Source organism: Taurulus bubalis (assembly GCF_910589615.1).
Source record: "Taurulus bubalis genome assembly, chromosome: 2".
NCBI classification, from domain to species: Eukaryota; Metazoa; Chordata; class Actinopteri; order Perciformes; family Cottidae; genus Taurulus; species Taurulus bubalis.
The window spans coordinates 37,543,587-37,559,425 of record NC_136590.1 but is presented as its reverse complement, the minus strand read 5'-3'; the positions used below and the strand labels follow the sequence as shown (position 1 = coordinate 37,559,425).

The 15,839-nt window shown below is 42.1% G+C and overlaps 1 protein-coding gene across 1 annotated transcript; it reads left to right on the top strand.

The window, feature by feature from the left end:
- Positions 1-3,149: 3,149 nt before the first annotated feature.
- Positions 3,150-14,862, top strand: tbc1d8b (TBC1 domain family member 8B; the record flags this gene model as incomplete). Its single annotated transcript, XM_079213942.1, has 21 exons — positions 3,150-3,276; positions 5,786-5,896; positions 6,185-6,303; positions 6,647-6,872; positions 7,325-7,565; positions 8,169-8,376; positions 8,472-8,639; positions 8,724-8,885; positions 9,131-9,281; positions 9,488-9,702; positions 10,281-10,398; positions 10,508-10,793; positions 10,888-11,017; positions 11,096-11,194; positions 11,287-11,355; positions 11,480-11,720; positions 11,809-11,874; positions 13,760-13,852; positions 14,016-14,063; positions 14,176-14,273; positions 14,425-14,862. The coding sequence occupies 21 exons, from the start codon at positions 3,150-3,152 to the stop codon at positions 14,860-14,862; spliced, it is 3,414 nt and encodes a 1,137-aa protein (XP_079070068.1).
- Between the last annotated feature and the right edge of the window lie 977 nt (positions 14,863-15,839).

Here is a 15,839-nt window from a genome sequence, read left to right as displayed (position 1 = left end):
CTGAATAGCCATGAGTCAACTAAATGGATAGATGTGATTACATGGAATTTACTAAACCAATGGGTGAACATACAAGCATAACACTTCACTGAGTATCCTCATATCCTCTTCTTGTAATACTCCTGATGGAAAGAGAATTTGGATTTTCCAAAGAATTACTTTTAAGGTCCTAGAAATATAGTTTTCTGAATTTTAGGTGTAAGAACTTGTGGCCCTTACAGAGCCCCGACCTCAACCCCGTCCCACAGCGAGCACTCCGGGGTTTTTTGGACAGCGTTCCCGGAAGAGTGAAGGCTCTTGACATAAGAGCAACAGTCACATAATGTTTGAGAGTCCACACATACTTTTGGCCGCATTGTGTAGCTTGAGACACTTCCTCAGACCTCATTAACATGTAGCAAATAACCAACTGTCACCTGTTGGCAGTTCAGTGAATTCACCAAGTCACAATGCTTCATGCTAGAAGTTAACACTCACAACATTAATGGTAAAGGATCTACAGTTATTCATACTGCTGATCTGTTCGAAAAATCATTGCACTAACTTCCTGACAAGTGAATCAGCCGTCATGGTACTCTCGTTTCCTTCAATGAAGCAACCATCACTAAGCGTGGTACAGCAATGATGTTCCCGGGTCAATTTGACCCGGTGCGTGTTGAATCATCCAAAAGTTGTCAGAAACCAAAAAATCCTAATAAATATAGTTTGTACCTCATCACCAACACCATTACCAACTATTCAATCCGTTTTTAGTGGAATGGAGTTATTCACCCCTCCATAGATCATAGTTCAATTAGGCTAACTCAATCATTTTAATGAAAAATACATCAAACAATTGTTTAGGTGCATTTGAAAAACTTAGATATAAATTGCATTAGTCTACCATAGGATGTATTTTTTCCTAAATTTAATTTGCATTTTGAATTATTTTTTGTCATGGGCTGATGTAGATAAATAGAGATGATACACCTGTGCTGTTCAGGGTGATATTGACCAGCTCACTCAAAATCAAGCCAAATGAGTCATAAGGATTTATATTGAAAGTAAACTTTATGTATGTTTATTTATAGTGTTAAGAAATCTAAATTGACCTCAAGATGGTCTTCACCTTCAGATACTTACTCCTCTATTTCACTGTCGTGATCAAGGATGTGCTCCAGAGCCTCCAGGGCCGTCATCCTTTTGTTTCTGTTGCTCATGTTGCCCTACAGTTGTGTGTATCTGCAGACTGTAAAGTTGGTAGAACTTTGTATGCTTCACCTCCCCCGCGGGAAAGAAAAGGTTCCCGTCAAAATAGTATCTGTATTTCTCGCACAGGTGGGGTAGTTAGAAAGAGAGTGTGCGTGCGCCTGAGATTGGGATGAAATGTGTGTGTGTCCCTCTCAGTAAGTGTCTCAGTCAGTCTATTAGAAATCCTATAATACCATATTCATTAGGAGAGACATCAAAGAAACCCTTACTTTGATGTTCCCGGTGTATTTAGGGGGAAAGTGAGAAGATAAGCATTGTTTAGTCTGGAAGGTGTGGTTCACCTGGAGGGATGGGCACATGAAGCAGGATAGAGATGGTTCCCATAACAAACACCTGCTTTTTTGTTTGAAGTTTGAAATGTGTACAACTTTATATATGGTGTGTGTTTGTGTGTATGTTATGTGTGTGTGTGTGTGTGTGTGTGTGTGTGTGTGTGGGTGTGTGTGTGTGTGTGTGTGTGTGTGTGTGTGTGTGTGTGTGTGTGTGTGTTGTGTGAGAAATGTGATGAAACATGGAAGGAGTCTCTCACATTTTCAAAGAAAGAAATGGTCTAAACTTGACCCTTCTGACCCCTTATAGCCTCCACTTTCACTGTCGGGTCAAATTGACTCGAACATCATCTCTGTAATATAAACCTGCAGGGGGGGTTTACAAATACATGATTTTTTTTTACGTTGATTACACCAATTAAGGCAAGCAGAAGAAGTTTCATACAGAAAAAGTACTTTAAAATATTTTTCCTGGTTGTTCAAACTTTGAAACGGGTCAATTTGACCCGGAACATAACAGGAGGGTTAAGGCAGAATTTCAGAATGAGGTTCAAAGGGTCCTGAAGAAGCCTTGTGACAAGCAAACTGATAATGTATATGCTATGGATGCTATGGATTGGATAGGGAGGCTTGTAATCAGGGGATGCTGTGCTTGCAGTGCCTGCAGTGCCGCTATATGCCTTGTCAGGTCTTTGTGTCTTTGATAATTAAAGTCTTTGGTCTGAGACGCAAGTATCCTTTAATGTACGCTATCTATTTCAACAACAGTACAAACACTTAATTATTCAGGAAATGTTGTAAAGCAAACACTGGTCTAACTTCATTGAAATAATACAATGCAACATATTCTTTTAGGCAAAAATAATAACATCAACACCAGAAATCTCAATAAAAGGGAAAACTGTTCTGTAGCTTCAGACAATGGGAGGAATTGTCTGACTGTCAGACAATGGGAGTCTTTAATGTGTTCATTCATTGATGTATTCATTATGAAATGTCCACCCTTATTTTAGATTATATGAAGAAAGGGGTTATTGAAAGGAATATTTAACACATATTGCAGCTTGGATGAATAAGAAAAGCAATATTTTATAATATATATATATATATATATATATATATATATATATATATATATATATATATACGTATATATATATATATATATATATATATATATATATATATATATATACGTATATATATATATATATATATATATATATATATATATATATATATATATATATTCTGGGATTGTAGTGTATATATATATAAAATAATAAAGTATTGTTTTTCTTTTTCATCCAAGCTGCAATATGTGTTAAATGTTCCTTTATTTTAGATTATATGAAGAAAGGGGTTATTGAAAGGAAAATTTCAATTTTTTTCTTCTTTTTTTCTTAATTTCATTCATTAAATGTCTTGTGTCGCGTCCAGGCGAACCGCCTCCTCCTCAGAAACTACAATCCCAGAATGCCTTGCAGCGTTGGCAGCATTTCTTGTCGACGTGGGAAGGGAGGGGATTCGGACACAAACAAATGTCCACGGGTTTGATGTCGGGCTACGTTACAGATAACTGTGACATGTCAGGTGGATTCCAGAGATAACCTCCCTGACAGCTGAAACATGTGGCTCAAACCGGACGAGATTCTGCTGAAAAATGCGTTCAAACTGTGGGTGACGGAAGAGGATAACGAGTACTTCGTACTGCAAAGGAGACGAGGTTACGGAGAAGGCGGAGGCGGCTTGACAGGTAACGTTAGCGGGTTGTGCTCGCGCCTCCTCGCTCGCGCGCGTTGTGTGTGTGTGTGTGTAGAACCAGCCGCTGCGGTATCTCCGGGACACGTTACAACAAACAAGTTGTGAACGGGTTAACTCGCTTTACGTCCGTGAGCTAGCGTGCTGTGCAGGGCGGGCGCTGCAGACACATACCCTCGTAGCAACAGGTCTGAGCCAATAAGTGTCGGCATTAAGGGAGTCCGCGCAGATGCTGCACAGCTGCTGTGCTCACGGTGTTGTGACGGCGTGCAAGACCTCGCGCTCTATGGGTGTCCGTGTCCGTGTGTCGGCGTATTGTGGTTACGAAGCGAGGTGACGTTGGGGAAAGTCTGCCTGTCCACTAACGTTATTGTTCCTGCTGGGTTTAGGACACGGTGGCTGCAGGGTTAGGGTTACAAGATGAACAAAAGGCCTAAAAACTTTGAGCCACGTATTTGGGAATATTTTTAGGAGTAGCTGTGTCATGAGAATATACAATATTTAACTGTCACCTCTGAAGGAATATGCAAGTGGTGACGTAGTGTTGTTTTTGTTGGGGCAGTTCAGTCAGTTTGTGGAGATGTGAAACCACTTTCTCCCTGAGGTTAAAACATATGAAATAAACCCCTTTTATAATGCCAGGTGCTGCTGCTTTCTGGGTAATAAACGTGTCAGCGACTTTGTAGAGACACTGATGCTGAGTGGAGTTGTTCCACTGTAATTCAGGTTACATCAGCACTTTGACAGTAGTTTGTACAGACTACAACTAATGATTGTTTTCATTAGGCCTATGATTCCTCTGTCCATTATTACAAACAGTTCAAATCTTAATGTTTTTACACTGACATAAAAGAAGGACAGGAACTCTTCCTATTTTAAAAGCCAAAACAAGTTAATGTGTTTTTTTTTCCCTTGTAAAAATACATATTCATTAATGTATAATATACTAATTATTAAAGAAGTTGTTGATTTAATTTCCTGTTTACCAAATAATCAATTCATCATATAATGATGTCATCCCTCCTACAGATCTTTTGTTGAACTTTCCCTGTTTTCTTGCTATGGACTTGGAGCATATAATATAACATAACTGGGCAGCAATAGTGTTAGCTGACACACTGATCTAATACTTTTAGATGACTGGTCCTCGGTAAGGGACAGTCAGTAATCGGTTGCACCGCTCCATATGGATTATTAGTTTGTAATATTTCCTCTATGAAGGACAGTAACTGAACTTAATCATACGTACCAGTTTTCAGGAAGAGTGGTGCATTTTCAAAGTAATCTGTTTAAAAACTGAAATAAATCATGCTGGAACTCTCAAATTTAGCGGCATTCTCTTTTGAGTTCACCCTCAGGTGCTCGGTTTCAACCGAACCCCCAGTGCGTTTCTGATGCAGATGCAACCTCGCAATAATAACCTGACTGCGTAGCATTCTTTACTGACTGTGGCTCCGTGGTAGAGCAGGGTCGTCCTTCAATCAGAGGATCGCCGGTTCCATTAAGACACTTCACCCCAAATTGCTGTATCTGTGCCTACGGTGTGTGAATGTTAGCTAGTTCTGATGGGCAGGTGGCACCTTGCCTGGTAGCCCCTCCCATCAGTGCATTTATGAATGGGTGAATGATGACATGTAGCGTTAAAGCGCTTTGAGTGGTCGGAAGACAAGAAAAGCGCTGTACAAGTACAGTCCATTTACCATCCATTTATCTTTGAAACCTATTGTCACCTGCCAGTATAAAAGTGGAGCCTATAATACCACCAATGATTGTTACCACATGCCTCTGCGTGACAGCCGCAAGGCAATTAATAGATAATTAGTGATAATGAATGGTGTTCTAGCGGATCACAAAAGGATCAATATCCTTGTTGGAGTGTTTAATGTTAGTGGAGGTTAAATACTACCTGATGGTACACGGCATGATGCACTTGAGTCCCTCTGCAGCACAAGAGCCTTTTGTGTGTGAAGTATCTTGTATGTGTTTTAGTCTATGCTCTACTGTGTGATATTCTTCTACACTGATGAAAACATAAATTATGTAAACTGTGTTTGATCCTTGACGGCTCACCAGTAGAGCCTGTGGAGAGCTGGTCTGTGTTCAGCAGGCAGGCCAGTGTAATGCTGATGCAGTGTGTGTGAGTGTGGTTTCGCAGCGACCTTGTTTATAATTCATGGAGGGCATGTCAGAGAAGTTATAAAGGTAACAGATTTAGCTAATTTTAGTTGCGCAACTCTAACGTGGACCTGAGGGATCTCTCCTTTCTACGCAGTCAGAAAGTATCAGAGCACAGTCTGGTTTGTCAGTAAATACAGTTCAACACAGCTGTGATCAATTAACAGTGATTCATCAAAGGTCAAAAAAATGAGAAGTTGTTATTTTCGCTGTTCATTTTATTTCCATATATGTCCGATATCTGTCTTTCTCATTTTCAAAGGCGCCACATGGCTGACGGTCATGTGAGACAGAGGTGGTTAAAAATATCAATGTACTGTATGTTACAGGCCTCCTTGTGGGAACTCTGGATACGGTGTTGGACTCCACATCCAAAGTGGCTCCCTATCGCATTCTGCACCACACACCAGACTCACAAGTGTATTGGTCCATAGCATGTGGTATGTTCCTGTATTTCAATCTTCTTCTGGCAAACATGTCAATAGTGCTGTCCAGCGGTTAGGTTTTCAAGATTACTAGTTGCAAAATGTCTTTTTGATGTAGACATTTTATAAAAACATTAACTGTAAATGTAACAAAGTCCAGGACAATTCTACCAGTCACAATGAAGCCAATATTCCCAAATCCAAGTTAAAAATAAAATATTTTACAGTAAAAAACATTTTTAAAAAGGAAGAAAAAGTGACCGTTGAGTTTTTGTAATGTTTTCTCTCTTGATTTTGGGTCAGGTGTCACCAAAGAGGAAATTGTTCAGCATTGGGAATGGCTGCAGCAGAACATCATGAGGACACTCTCTGTTTTCGACTCCAGCGAAGACATCACCAGTTTTGTACAGGGCAAGATTAGAGTAAGAAAATCCTCTTTTTTTTTTTTAATGGGGACTCCTCATCCCACATGGCTAATATGCCTACACGTTAATCTCTCAGCAGGGCTGTAATTGTAATGCTTTAACATACTGTACAATGGCTTCTTGATTCTTGTAATACTGTACTTATCCCTGATTATTTTTCGAGTAATTTATCTGGCCCCTTAGCGAATAAGAAGGTGTGGCTTAGTCACCAACAGCAGCCCTTTTTCTCCCCATTGTTAATATAAAGATATGGATTTGAGCAGCTTAAAAGAAGACGGTGCATTCTTGTATCGTCACCCTCAGCCTGCAGTAACCTTTGATGTAACCTTTAATGTGTTAGGGTCTTATTGCTGAGGAAGGGAAGACATCCCTGGTGCTGGAGGAAGATCCCGAGAAGTTCCGGGAAGCACTTTTGAGGTTTGAGAAGTGGTTTGAGCTGCCGCCAAAGGAAAAGCTGGTCACATATTACTCGTGCAGCTACTGGAGAGGCAAGGTGCCCTGCCAGGGCTGGCTCTACCTCAGCACAAACTTCCTGTGCTTCTATTCGTACCTGCTGGGAGCTGAGGGTGAGCTGATTTCTGTTTCATTTATTAACAGGAGCTGCCAGAAACAAAGACAGCTACTAATGGCAACCATAGTTGGCTATGGTTGCCATTAATATTTTAAATAATTGTGAAGAAGCAATTATACTGTAGCAGACCTCATCGTGGAGGTAGATTTGAAAGGCAGTGGGGATAATGGGTAACAGTGAATATTAATGAAGCCAAGTGACATTTTAAGAATGATCACAATAATGCTCTGAACATTGTCATTGTTTCGTATCATCAATTCTTTATAAAGGCACTAGGAAGTATGTTATTACTGCAATGCATTTCCTATATTTCAATTAATGAAACATTTGACTATTTATGTACTTAATTGCGCAGTCATAATTTACCCATTCATTGAAGATCCTTATCCTTGCAGCTGTGAGCCTTAATTAGGGGTCTAATTTCCACTCATTGTGATGACTCTGCAGTGAAACTGATCATCTCCTGGGATGAGATCTGGAGGCTGGAGAAAACCTCGAACGTTATCCTGACTGAGAGCATCCATGTCTTGGTCCACGGGGAGGATCACTACTTCTCCATGCTGATGCACCTTAATGAAACGTTTGTTATCATGGAACAGCTGGCTGACTACTCAATCAAGCGCCTTTTTGATAAAGAGGCCTTCCAGAGAGAGCCAGCGCTCTCCGACCCCCTGCAAATCACCAAGAGGTAACTGTCTGCCTGCTGCACAGCTTCACATGATCCTGTTAGTGCTGGCTGCCCGCTTAAAGAAGCAGAGTAAACATAAAGTCTGACTTCGGTCAAAAAGCATTTGTGTTAGCCTGGTAGGAGTGGCAGGCAGGCCATGCATGACGATACCAAGCCAGGTATTTATAGAAAATCAACATACTGTAGTTGTTTACTTTGACCATTTTGACTACATATTCAAGCTTTTGGTTGGATATCGATTTGCCAGAATCATGCTTTTTAAATTTAAATTCTAAATGCTGTAATTTATTTATGATACAACAAGACAATTTAGAAACTGAGGTTGAACAAAAACATCTACATGCCAATATTATGATATACAGTATTATAATAATACAGTGTATATATTTGGAAAGATCTAAAGTACTCGTAGGCACTGAAATAATCTAATATCCCAGCACCTAAAAGATTGATATGGAAGGTGACGGTCAAGAGAACAAAAATAGGTTATTGTGAGACTGTGTTGTGTGTTTGAGCCTGAAAGCTTCTAAAAGTTTGTTCTTAGAAAACTTAAATATGATGTTCTGCTCATGACATTATTTTCTGCTTTACTTCCTTTCACAGAGGCTTAGAAGCTCATGCAAAGAGTGAGCAGTTCCGGACATTTTTCCGGCTTCCCAAAGAGGAAAACCTGTTAGAGGTGCATGAGAGCTTTCTTTGGGTGCCCTTCAGCCATTATAACACACTTGGCAAGATCTGTCTGTCTGAGAGCTACCTGTGTTTCGCTAGCCAAGATGGAAGCCAATGTCATGTCATCATTCCAATGCGAGAGGTAAAGTAAAACAACAGGAATGATGTACAATAGCAACTCAAAAAGCACCCGGATGAACGACAGAAAACCTAAAAGTGAACATTGCCCTCTTCCAGGTTATCAATGTCGAGAAGTCCGACTCCGGCAACAGGGCTCTAACGGTGTGTGTGCGTGGAAAGCGGGCGCTGCGTTTCTCCGAGGTGCGGGACTACCAGCGGCTCGCCAACACGATCCGTAGCAGGTGTGGGATTAGTGCCAGCCCTCAGCACTCTGCGTCATCAGAGGTAACGTGTGTATTGTTGTATTTCTGCCATTGCACTTGATTTACAGCTAGCTATGCTTTCTGACTTGAATCATTTGTGTCTCAGGCCATACGAGGCGAGTGCCAGTCGCTTATCAACCACTTTGAGGACAACCCAGAGGACGTAACGCTGATGGTGGGACAGAAAGACAGCAGCAAGGCTGTGAGCACCGAGGCTCTCATGACCGTTTTCCACCCCCAGGATGTTGAAAACCTTGACCCCAAAATGGTAAATATCACTTTAAATGAGACATAACCACCACTCACAAAATCTGTGTGGATTACCTTGATAAATTTGTGTTTCACTAGTATCTTCCCATGCTCTGCAGGATGGGGGTGTCTTAGTGGGTGTCTAATCAATGCAGGGGTGGACATGAATAAAAATGCCTGTTTTAGAAATACCACCAGTTTTAACAGTGTAGCAGAGCATGTACAGTAACCCTGTGGTATGTGGTCTTCGCGTGTGTTCGGCAGCTTAAAGAAAAGATGAAGGAACAGTCCTGGAACATCCATTTCTCGGAATATGGACGTGGCACAAGTATGTTCTTCACCAGGAAGACTCGAGACTTGATTGTTCGTGGCGTTCCTGAGGCCTTGAGAGGAGAGCTGTGGATGCTTTTTTCAGGTATTTATACAGCAGACATTACTCTGGCCATGTCATGTCTAAGCAAATGATATGCCGGGTCAGTGATTTGTTAGTGAAGCCTTGCATGATTGAAAGTGTTATGTGCTGAGTGCTTCCTCAACATGCATAATTAAATTAAACATCGTTGATGTGGGTATATCTGCAGCATCTGTTTCTTTGGACTAACTGTGGTTCTACCTCTGCAGGCGCTGTTAACGACATGGCCACTCATCCCGGCTATTACACGGATCTGGTTGAACAGTCTCTGGGCACAAGCACTTTGGCTACAGATGAGATCGAGAGAGACCTGCACCGCTCTCTGCCAGAGCACCCCGCCTTTCAGAGCGACACAGGCATCTCAGCTCTACGCAGAGTCCTTACTGCCTATGCATACAGGAACCCCAAAATTGGCTACTGCCAGGTGCTTTGATTTCTTGTTTTTAACGGGCAGAAAAGCCCTGATTGAAACTGATAGCACACACTCACAACTTCTTAGAGGCTTTGAGTAAACTGTAGGGACATTAGCCATGTGACTGTATGTAGCCAGAAGTTTATTTCAGAAAAATAGCCAATTTCCTTACATCTTCATTTGTAGTTGGTAATTCATGTGAGGTTATCCTTTAGTTTTTTACCCTCTTGACAGTGACCGATGAGGTGACAGGTGGTTATAGTACAGACAAAAGACATATTTGAACCCTTTCGGTTTTAAACCCGTGTCCTTTACTGCGATTGGTCGTTTCATGACATTGAGGAGTGCAGCAACTCTGAAAAGCAGAGATGATTTTTAAAAAGGCCAAGTACCTTTAAAAAAAAAAAAAGGCTGTAGAGATCAGAGATGGCCAGATGTGATCTAAAACCATTGACATTTTTTATAAAGGCACCGGTGCTCAAAAAAAAGTACCTTTTTGACACACATTTGTAAATTGGCCTCCCGCCTCAGTTACTGTAACCTTATACTTACAAAGGAGGTTTATTAAGAATGCTTTTCCCCCTATTTAGGCCATGAACATTCTCACCTCCGTTCTTCTGCTCTACGCTAAAGAAGAGGAGGCGTTCTGGCTCTTAGTGGCCGTCTGTGAGAGGATGTTGCCGGATTACTTTAACCGCCGGATTATTGGTGAGAGTGGAAGCAAATTCTCATTCTGTGACTGCTGGTAATTTTAGGCCTTGAGTGATTTCACGAGTGAAGTCACACTCTGTAATGTTGCCGATGTTGCTTTCTTCAGGCGCTTTGGTGGACCAGGCGGTGTTTGAGGATCTGATTAGGGAACATCTCCCCCAGCTGGTGGAGCACATGACGGACCTGAGTTTCTTCTCGTCCGTGTCCTTGTCCTGGTTCCTCACTCTTTTCATCAGTGTCCTCCCCATAGAGAGTGCTGTGAACGTGGTAGACTGTTTTTTCTACGACGGCATAAAAGCCATCTTGCAGCTCGGCCTGGCAGTGCTGGACTACAACATGGGGGCTCTGATCAGCTGCCATGACGATGCAGAGGCCGTCACCATCCTCAACAAGTTTGTGTGAATACAAACCAAGCTGGACTGATGGTTTTTAGACATGGTCCCTGTGTGAATTATTATCCCTCTTTCTCTGATGATGTTATTTCAGATTCTTTGACAGCGTGACAAACAAAGACAGTCCCCTGCCTTCAACAGTGAAGCAAGCTTCAGTGACCAGCACCGATACAGCCTCACGCTTCAACGTGGATATCAGCGAACTGATCCGAGAGGCCTACGAGGTAATGCGTTTCTCTGTGTCGGTATTATTCCATGATGCCGGTTTTGTGGTTGAATTAACTAATTGTGCTTGGTTTTAGAAATATGGAAATATCCGTTCAGAGGATGTCGAGAGTTCACGGAAAAGAAACAAACTGCATGTGATCCAGACGCTGGAGGATACAACAAAACAAAATGTGGTATGTGGCCGTTGAGTTTTTAACTGAGTTTAGTTAGGGTACTTGCATTGTTTCTGTGGTATTAAGGATGAATTTAATGATTTTTTTTTCAGATTCGGGTGGTGACCCAAGAGGTCAGATTCAGTCCCTCACATCTGGATGGGCTTTATAACTTGTTCAAAGTGAGTCAATTACATGACACAGCATCTCGAGTGTCATTATACAAAAATATCAACAGACATCATTTATCCATTTTTGTTATGTTTAAATGGCCTTGTGTTCTTTTTCTTTGTTTTCTATTTTCAGAGGCAGCATTTCCTGTGCTGCTACTGGACAATGAAGAGTCCAGCTCTGCTCCATCATGACCCTAGCCTGGCCTATTTGGAGCAGTACCAATTGGGTTTCCAACAGTTCAGCGTGCTCTTCTCTCTGCTGGAGCCCTGGGCTTTCTGCAGCGCCAAGAGCGCCCTCTCCCTCTGGGTCTTCCGCCTGATAGACGAGAACCAGGACGGCCTCGTCAACTTTAAAGAGTTCTGCTATGCCCTCGGTGAGTTCCCTCGCTCTCTGCTCTCCACTAATGCTGCCGTTGACCTCAGTACACCCACTGCTATAACTTCTCATCGCTCCTCCCGCAGATACTTTGTACAGTGGATCGTTCACAAATAAGCTGAAGTTCCTCTTCAAGCTGCACCTGCCACCAGGTGAGTGATGAACAATTGGAGCATTAAATCTCAATGACACAAAAACTGATTAATAGTTGTCATGTGACTGCTCTCGCCCCTGACCCTGTCAAGTCGACAAGATAGATTTGTGTGAGTGCAACGTCAGCTTTGACTCTGACCCATTTCTCTCACAACATGTCTGCAGTGATTCCTTCAGGTTCAAAGTTCAAACGCAGCTAATTTTTTCTGAACTGGATTCAGCCTGAAGTAAAGCACAAGGTCTGATAGACCTCAGTCTCCGTGCTGCAGGGGCTTGTGGGATTTGTCCTTAACTCAGCATTTGATGAGCGAACACATTGCCCCGGGGATAGAGACTGTCCTTGAACATGTGACTCCTCACTGCGTGATGTCGGCTTGGAGGCAGAAGTAAGAATAGCCTATATTAGGTGAAAGAACTTTGCCATGGCAACAATGTGTGCGAGGAGCTCTAGGGGCATTTCGCAGTGGTCTAGTTTCTCCACAAAGAGGGTCTGTGATGATGGTGAAGTGCTCAAATTACAACTGACAGCTAGGCAGCAGACGAGAGCACTGAGTCACCATTTGTGATGTGCCAGGCCGGTGAACGTTTTATGTCTAGTGGAGAGAGCACATTCCTTCAGCACCAAGGACAGGTACCCAGGACTGAACTCCTCCAGACTTTAATCAGCATGAGTGCTCTAAACGCTGTCCGATAAGTGGGACAGCACTTTTGTGATGTCATTGTACCTGCACAGTAGTGTGAGGCTGATATTTCAGTGTGGAGCCTAACCCTCGTGTTGTCTTGGGGTCAAAATGACCCATCAACACACATACATATACACTCGTACACGGGTCATTTTGACCCCAAGACAACACGAGGGTTTAACAACGTGGACCATTTGTTGTTTGCTTCTTGCGTCAAAGTAAACGAGTTGCGTCGGATCAAATCAACATGTGAAACAGCTAGACATGGTGTGTTTTTCATGATGCAAAATAGCCCTGTCATAACCGCTTTTGACGTCACATTGTGGGTTTTTTTGTGGGGTTTTTTGTGGGTTTTTTTGTGGACTTTTGGAAAGTTTGCAGAGAGTGGGTGGAAAAGGTTGACCATGTGGACCTCAAACACTTGCCAATTTCACAGTGGGACAGCCCTGGGCCCTGGAACTGGGCCAAACGCATCATTGATCAAGGAAACAAAATCATGTGCTGACTGTCAAGTCTAAACACAGAAACTATTCGGCTGTATCTTGTGTGTAAATGGAAAGTTAGTATTAATGTATCATTAGTTATCTGTGTAAGTTGGTGATAATTTGATGGTTCGTTGACGAGAGGGATAGGTCAGAATTTGAAGATGATAATATTTTGGAGGTAATCAATGAGTTTCATAAGCATCTGCCCATGAGATCTTAAATAATATGTTAGGCGTGAATTTTAGCCTGCTTCTGGCGAGTTAGGAAAGCTCACCACAATCATTTACGGTTAATTCTGTTTGAATACCAGCAACAGATTCTACGTCAGACACTAATAAGGTGATCCTCAGGCTGTACCGCTTATGCAGCACGAAGCTATCTGCCAAACATGATGACACTGCTGGCTTGTGTGGGTAATTGTTTAATCCAGCAATGCAAACTGACACGCATGCATGAACTCACAGAAAGTCATTGGCGGGGGTTGGCGCATAGAAGTATACAAGTCTCATTCAGCATGACCTCAGACTTTGTAGGAGTCACAAAGATGCAATCTATTTCAGGAGTAAGATGGGGTTGCGTTACACTGTATGTAATAAACGGGTAACTCGGCGTGTATGAATATCTTTGTTTTCTTTAACACATTTACTCTACATTGCTGATGTGGATCCTCTGTCTTCATCTTTCCTCTCAGTACTCTCATTTTCGGTATCTTCTAGCTTTCACAGGTAGTCCTTTGCACTTAAAGGAACAAAGAATCCAGCACTTTATTCCAGTGACTGAAGACTCTTCTCACTTGAGTAGACTCTCTGGTTAGCCTCTTTACTCTTTCTTTTCCTTATAAAACTCAAATGTCACCTTTTACCCTTTCCTCCTAAATTCTGTCTTAATGCTTGCCTGATTACCTTGAATGTATTGATTGTTCTTGAAGCATTTCACTCTGCTATTTGTTCACATGCTGCTTCTATATTTCAGCATTTGATCTACCACAAGATGGCGTGATAAAGAAAAGCCCTGAAAGAGGTAGTATTTTATTAGATCCAATCTATCACAAACACTCCATGGATATAACTAAAATAACTGTGCATGTCTTAGTTGTGTGTGATAGTTTACAGTTTGTATGTGAAATTGACAGGTAGAGGAAAAGTGGACCTACAGGCCTACCTGAAACAATGGCAAAATGAAATACTTAAGAAAGAGGAAACTATTAAAGACCTACCCCGAATTGATCAGGTAATTTAATCTATGTTGTGACAATTTTCTTCCTGAAGCTATTTTATAAAACGATGTGATAAGGCAGAGTATCTGATGAAGCACAACATGTATATACTGTGTGTGTGTATGTATATATATATATCTCAGTTATTTTCTTTTTAAATCTCAGACTCAGTTCATCCAGTTCTCCAAGACCCTTTACAACATCTTTCATGGCGATCCGGAGGAGGAGTCTCTGTACCGAGCCGTGGCCCATGTGACCAGTCTTCTCCTGAGGATGGAGGAGGTGGGACGGAGGCTGCAGGAGGCGAGCAGCCTGTCCGAGTCCTCAAAACCTGCCAACGGCGCTGCCGCTGCAGATGAGGAGGAGCCTTCAACGGAAGAAGCGTCTACGACCCCGGAGAGCTCCGGCACCTCCAGCTCCCGCAACAGTCAGGACGCAGGGATCGACCTCACCGAGATGGAGTGGTCGTTTTCCTTTGAGCAGGTTCTTGCGTCTCTGCTCAACGAGCCGACTATAGTCCGCTTCTTCGAAAGGCCCGTCGACGTTCAGACTAAACTGGGACAAGCAAGGGTTGCCCAGCTGAAGCTCAAGGCGAATAAGTGAAAGGATACATAAGGGAATTGATACTTCGCTTCGAATTCAAACCCACAAGTCACCATGAATTTCCTTCCTCCATTTGGAAAGGACAGCGGGTTTTGGCGAGGCAGAATGATGGTATTATAAATAAAGAGGCATCCAATTTTAAAATCTGGGCTGTATGAAACAAATAAGGCACAAAATCTTAAATGTAAACACGGTTGTTACAGTCCACTGACCAACACCTTCAGTGCATTTTCATGTTGGGCCTCGTTGTATACCGTCGGCTGTCGTTCCTCAAATCTGATTATGCATTTTCAAGCTCTGTGACGAAATGTAGCTTCAGATTCTTCGGATTTTATGGAAGTTTAGTGAAAAATATTTCCCACCCCTATACGGCGTGGAGCATCTACAGTATAGTTTTGTATTTCAGTCATTCAGTGCTGTTCCCTGTATTTAGAAACATGACAGAAGACGTTGTCCTGCCCTCTCTCATGATGTCAAATCAAGTAGTTAAAATCCGTGGCGAATGGTGACCGAGGCGGCGAGAGGAGGATTCTCCCTCTGGGTATCTTGTTATGTTTTCTCTTAAAGATAAACAAGTCACTGCTGTCGTAGTACAAACTAGTGTGTCCTGTGACTCCAGTGTCTCCTGTTCTTAGGCAACATTAATGTTATTCTGTAAATGTCAACTTATTGTGAGAAACAACAGCTTTCCAGTTAAAGATGCACAGAATCAACAGTAGTACAGTGAGTAAGGAGAAGCAGTATTGCCCCTGCAAGCCATAAATATTGTCTCAATGAGGAGGTCAGATGCATTTTATTCAGTGCATGAAAGATTACATTACGGTATTATGCATTTGCTATAATACACAAGAGAGGAGGCCGTACTGCCACACTCAACTGTCTCGTTCCTCTAACAGCAGCACACGCTGTAACGATATCATAGCATGACCTGCATGTCATACTGGAAACTATGGTCAGTAAAGGTAAAATAATTTGAT